The sequence below is a fragment of the Rhipicephalus microplus genome, chromosome X, assembly GCF_043290135.1.
Source record: "Rhipicephalus microplus isolate Deutch F79 chromosome X, USDA_Rmic, whole genome shotgun sequence".
Lineage (NCBI taxonomy): Eukaryota > Metazoa > Arthropoda > Arachnida > Ixodida > Ixodidae > Rhipicephalus > Rhipicephalus microplus.
Window position 1 is genome coordinate 398,033,442 of NC_134710.1, and position 6,224 is coordinate 398,039,665.

The 6,224-nt window shown below is 43.3% G+C and overlaps 1 protein-coding gene across 1 annotated transcript; it reads right to left on the bottom strand.

Moving 5' to 3' along the window:
* Positions 1-278: 278 nt before the first annotated feature.
* Positions 279-5,234, bottom strand: LOC142776459 (uncharacterized). The gene is made up of 6 exons (XM_075880178.1): positions 5,088-5,234; positions 2,397-2,582; positions 1,779-1,940; positions 1,493-1,567; positions 688-816; positions 279-403 (listed from the first exon to the last, which is right to left on the bottom strand). The coding sequence occupies exons 1-6, from the start codon at positions 5,092-5,094 to the stop codon at positions 354-356; spliced, it is 609 nt and encodes a 202-aa protein (XP_075736293.1). The 5' UTR covers positions 5,095-5,234; the 3' UTR covers positions 279-353.
* Positions 5,235-6,224: the final 990 nt, after the last annotated feature.

The following is a 6,224-nucleotide window of genomic DNA, read 5'->3' on the forward strand; positions in this document are numbered from 1 at the left end:
AACCTCAAGTGGTCCTAAACCAGTCCGTTTGTCCGGCCTCAGATCGTCCTCAGGGCATCCAGAAAAGAGCACATTATGATGAGTCTAGTACTTTTTGAGGACGAAGCATACAAGACCTAGGCACTCATCAGACCTTACGAAAAGTTGCTCTAATTCTTCTTTTGGAGCGCTGAAATGACAACTGATCAATCAAAAGTGCCTGAACATGCACACTCTTTAAAGCACTGCCTGTGAGGTTTCAGTAACAATTTCTTCAAGTATAGCAATAAAAACAGCAATGCACAGAAAACATGTTTATTTTCAGGAATGAAACTTGGCAGTTTTCACTAGATGAGACTTCTTGCCCTGTGCCTTCAGAGGTCTTCATCCGATGGGCTTGACAACGCGACACTTTGAAGACATTCTGTAGTAATAGAAAGCAGCATATCTTGAAGCACAAGTGAATTTAGAGTATCAATAAGAATATTAAGACAATAACAGCATGCCAGATTTGAAAGCATAAAATGAAAATTATATTACCATAATGTGCAGGTACGAACTAGCCATTATATAATGGTGAAAATGATTTATATAGTTCATGCTTGCATACACATCAAAATTCGAGTAAGGCAAGAAAATTATTTAAACTATAACAGCAAAAGTATCATATGTTATGATAGCTTCAACAGCACAGATAATAAAACTCACCCTCATGGTGAGTGCGAGAAGTTCTTAAGCGCTGCTTCTGGAGCTTTTCCCCAGCATGCCGAAGCCACACTTTAATCACACACTCGATGTCATTTTTTTTTGTTTCCGGAAAATTTCGCCTCACGGCCTCTGAAAAAGTACAAAGTTCATAAAACAGGAATTACACAAACATAATACATTAATATAATGCTACATAGGTTGTTTGAAGAAGTACCTCTAGTCAGCATGATCGACATTTTGATAGGTGGGCACATCATCATTAAAGGTCCTTGCCATCCTTCCCCATGTTAATTTCAAGAGTACTGACATTGACACTATGTGTTGCATTACAAGAAGAACACCACGAAGAAGACATCATTGTAACTTTTTTGAAACCTAGCATGCAAAGAATGATGAGGCGCCTTTGACGAAAATACGTCCATGTATGAAAATGTTGACCAGCTTGTCTTAGGTACTTATTCCTGTTTAGAGATCCTCAGTGATCACTATGAGCTTCCATCTGTTAGTTTTCATCTGTACATAAGATTTCCACTACAGTTAAGAATGCCTAGTAGTGCTACCTGATAATAACTTCTGCAAGTAGTGAATGCTACTTGCAGAAGTTATTGCAAGTATATGAATGTCATGTCATATGCTATTTGACATGACATTTTGGAAAGGAAAATGAAAAGTAAATAGAGGTTAACATGGAGTTATTAACCAGTTTGCCACCCTGCATAGGGGTGTAGAAAAAGGGGTTGTAAAGAGGAGAGATAAATAAAATAGCAAGAAAAAAAAACAGGATTTTATCCCAGAAGCATATCACCTTCATGTTCCAATGACCGTGGCTGGGTGGGCAGTGGCCGATTCTCTAAATTTCTTGGTCGCTTGTGTTTTCTCCCTAAGAAAGCAAGCCAGAATCAGCATTTCACAGCCCTAAAGCCAGATAACCCAGTGTTACTTTTGGCGGTAGATAACAGAAAACAGTGTGAGCAATTCCGTGGGGCTATCATTGTAAAATAGGCATTGCAGGATGTAAAAAGATTCAATACTATTAAAAAACATAAGTACAAGCAGTTCACTTTACGTAAAGTTCAAAAATGGTGTTATACGTCTTATCATTGAAGCTGGAGGTGATGGTGCCCCTTCATCATCTTCAGACTCATAGGATCTCTTATTTTTTTTTCTTCTGCCTTTCCCAAGTTCTGCCTCGCCGTCCAAGTTGGATCCATTTTCTACCCTTGGCAGATTTGCCCGTGCTTCGGCATATGTATCTGCAGAAAGAAGGGCAACAACTACTAATTAAATGATAAGCATGATCATTTCTCAGATCTGTCACACATAACAAGTAGAACTCCAATTCCTTTGCATAAGTCATTACCAAGCAGGTACTAAGAGTCACCCATGATATTAAAATGGATCATTTAAATTTTGCTGCAATGACAGCTGACATGCAAGTATTCACAAAATATGAGATACTTGATTTCGCATAATTGTTCTTTTTTTCCTGATATTCTCGAAGCTATCTTCTGATATTCTTCGAAGCCATCTTCTGATATCTTTTCCTGATATTCTCGAACCCATCTAAACTTTTAAGAAGTTACTTTGATCTAAAGTGGCAATTAGAGTTACAATGCTGAAATTGCAGTTTATTACATACCTTTTACTTCATTGCTGACCAAATCGCTGAAAAACGTGCAGTAAAACAGCATAAATAAGGAATAATTTACCAAATTCTCGGACAACAGTGCAAGGCACTTCTATCCAGTCAGCCCCTGGAGTCGCTTTCGCCTTCAACAAACTATGTACATATTTAGTTTGTCGAGGCCACAGGCAGCCGTCGCCTTTCAGCCAACTTTTGAGGATGATCCCAGATGTATCATCCTCTTCTGGGAAGAGAACGACAACGTATTGACCTTGCAAAAGAAAGAGAAGCCAAATTCAAATTCTGTATACATTCTGACACAGTTGTGAAAGTTTATTACATGTGCACTGTAGCATGCAAAAGAGGGAAAACAATGCTTTTCCTTTTCAAATACACTTTCAGGCATTTCTGTGAGATGTTCTTCAGAGGCCAATACCGCAGACTAGAAGGCTGAGACACTGAGTAAATTCCCAGTATGGAGGAAGGGCATGGCAGAGAATAAAAATCTTCACACTTGAGGAACTTCCTTCCAATTATGCATGGCTCACCGCACGGGAGATGAGCAAAATTGTCAATAACGACGATTGACCCATCACTTAGCCTACAGCACCCATTTCTCTTTTCAGCTCTAAGAATGACATTGCCAGGCAATGTTACTTTTTTAAACTCGGGGCCTCGGCATGGAGCAACAAGTGGCCCGTCAGCATGCTCTGCAGCAAATACGACATGGCTTTCAGTTTTCTTATGCCTCAGAGGACGGTGTGCCTGCTCAGCAAGCCTGTTGCAAAGTTGCTCCAAGGGAAGGTCTGGCTTTCTCAGCATTCTCTTTAACGAGGACATATGGTTTTCAAATGGGAAGGCACTCCATGAGTCCAAGGGGCCAAGGTGTGTAACATCATCTGCCAAATGACACAGGCCATGCACATTGTGTGAAACATGCTCTTTGCCATAAATGCTTATGAATGTCCGGATAAAAAACTTGAGCATGTTTCCGGCATACTCTATCTCACTTGCAGGTGCAGCTGGTGTGGAAAGAACAGAGATCCCCACATGTAAAGCTAAGAAGTTCTTGTACATGTGTGCAGGAATCAGTGATGACAAAACAACGGGTCCTCCATATAAAAGAAAAAAGCGAAACTCAGTCGCTTTCCACCGATCAAGTTCAGCAATGCTCCTCGGCTTTCGGCTAAAATCACATGGAACACACCGTGCAATTTGAGAATTTTTTTCCGACATCTCAAGACGCACTTTGCTTCCAAGTCTGGTCACTTTTGGGCCACGTACCCACAGTGTCAAGAGCTTGTTCATGACACCCAAGCACACAAGGTGCATGTAATCTAATGGTATATCTTTCACTAGGTCAAAAGGAAGTTCCTCAAGAATACTTTCGCCTGTGTGATGCTCCTCCTGGACTTTTAAGCGAAAGCTGTCATCTGTTCGCTTGCGAGCATTGACGTTTGGGAAGCACACCCTGCCCTCACAGTAGACACCTTTTACGTCACATTTGGTGCAGCTGTAATAGCCTGTGTGGCTTCTGACATATAATACAAATGCCTTTGCTGGTGCATCACATATGAGGGCATACAAGCTAACAGGAATTGCAGTTTCTCCAATGGTAATCCCTGTTGTGATAGCAGCATTTATGTCACAAACAAATGGTCGCAAAAAATCATTCGCGTTGTTGGGCTTGCTGCTTCCGAAAAAAACACCCACTATAAATGGTGCTTTGTCCTCCAAATTACTTATGCGTCCCAGTATGCACCAAAATTGGCCCCGTGAACTTTTTGAAACCGGCAGACCGTCAATGTTGAAGCTAAGCTTCAAAATTCTTGGTAGTTCTGCACAATCTTGCAGCACTCGCTGTAGGCCTGCACTGAGGCCGAAATGATGGTATTTCCCGCCGGCCAGCTGCAACACTTCCAGGCACTTCTTGGGCGTCTGTAACAATGCCCTTGCAGTTGAAGGGAGCGCGCTGAAGCATTCGTGGGACTGTAGTACTCTCAAGAGCGATGTAACTGAAGTGTGCGATGCGCGAGATTGTAAGGCCCACGCTTGCAGTCTCTCACGAAAGGCCAGCAAGCTGTCCACACTGCCGCGTTCACAAACTTGCTCTTCGTTACTCCCAGTCGGTGCCAATTCGAAAGAATCCCTCTGCCTCACCTGCGAGGTCGCCGAAGTCGAAGCCGCAGCGCTGCTGTCATGGAAGGCACGCCGTTCGAAGTCTGTGTGATCGTGAGGCACAGAAACACTGCAGCCGCTGGGGTAGCACGCGTCGCCAGAAATCAAAACGTGTCCTTGGGGCACATCCGTTTCTGGAACGATCGAGGAGTGTGCCGAAGGCCGTTCTCTGTCATGAACACAAAGGCGACGATGGCCGTCTTCGAGGTCGACCGCACAAGCCTCGGAGGGCAAGTCGCTCTCTCTTTCGGCGTTGCGGGAATCTCGGTCAACGTACCGCGTGTCATTTATGACATCGGCCTCACTGTCAATAAGCTGAAAACTAGCATTGACGCGCCGATTAATTTCACGCCGAAATTTGCGATCCGCGCTCTCAGCCATCTTGAACAGCACAGAGCACAGTAGAATGGTGGCTAGACCAAAGAACACCCACCACCAGAACACGTTGTTAGGCTAGTCAGTTGGTTTGTACATACATACATGAATAAGCAGTAAAGATATACAGCGCGAGGCTGAAAATCAACTGTCCTCTCTTTTTTTATTTATTTACCTTTGCGGCTTACAACTTCAATATGAAAATTTAACAGAAGACACTCACCTGGCATGCTTACGATTCTTTGAGGGCTTCTGCGAGAAGCTTCCTCTATGGCGAGAAGTGTTGTATTGGAATGTTGACTCGACCAATGACTCGACTTGACTTACTGCAGGCCCATAATGATGATGATGATTGTTGCGTCACTTTAAAATGGGTAAACAGTGTCGTAGACATCCAGATTTAAAAGCACCTTGACTGCGCATGGTGACCGCATTAAGGTACTGCTTTTTTTTTGTTAGCACCACCACAACTTCAGTCGCCCATTCGTTTTCCCACAGCGTTCTAGTTCCAATGCTGCTCTATTCACGATAACCTAGGCCAGCCCAGTCGTCAGCATGGTCAGTTGTCGTCTGCTCGATGGGACCGTGCGGCATTGCAACACTGGACACTCGAGAATAACGTGCTCGCTATTCACAGTTTTCACGCCTGCATTCATTTTGGAGCCGACACCGTTTATACTCGCACCAAACTTGGTCTGCCGCACGTGCGTTCATTGGGGAAACGGGTCAGACCACAGTCAGTGCGATATAATTCCGTATGCACGTCGGCGGTAGATCACGACCAACGAAAACGTGCAGGCAGAAAGTTTGGCCTACGATCACTTACAAAGTAAATAAATAAATAATAAATAAAAGAACACGTCTTTCTCGTGTTGGCTTGAAGTGCTTCCTCGTGTAACTATCTCATTTTAATGATCGAGAAGTACTTTACTATTATGACTCGAAAGTAGGCATACGAAATCCCGTGGACTTATTCGTTAACAGCCAGAAAATTAACCAAACACGAATTGCGAAAGCTGCATGCACCTACGAAACATGCATATCCTCAAAACGTCCTCGAGCAGACGATATCAGGACAATTCTTCGTCCTTAAAAAGGTCTCAAAGGGGCATTTTGGGGATAATCCTGCAAGTGTCGACTAGAGGACCAAATGAGGACGTCCTGAAACTGCCGAGGACGTTTGTACCATATGAGGACGACCTCAGGTCGTCGAGTGTTGTCTGGGAAGTTATTCCATTCTGTTACAGTTCTCGGAAAAAAGGAAAACTTAAATAAATCTGTCCGCGCAAAATACGGAGTTAAAGATCGGACATGAGAATGACGAGTTTGCCTGGTCGAAACTGGGGTAACATAATGTGAT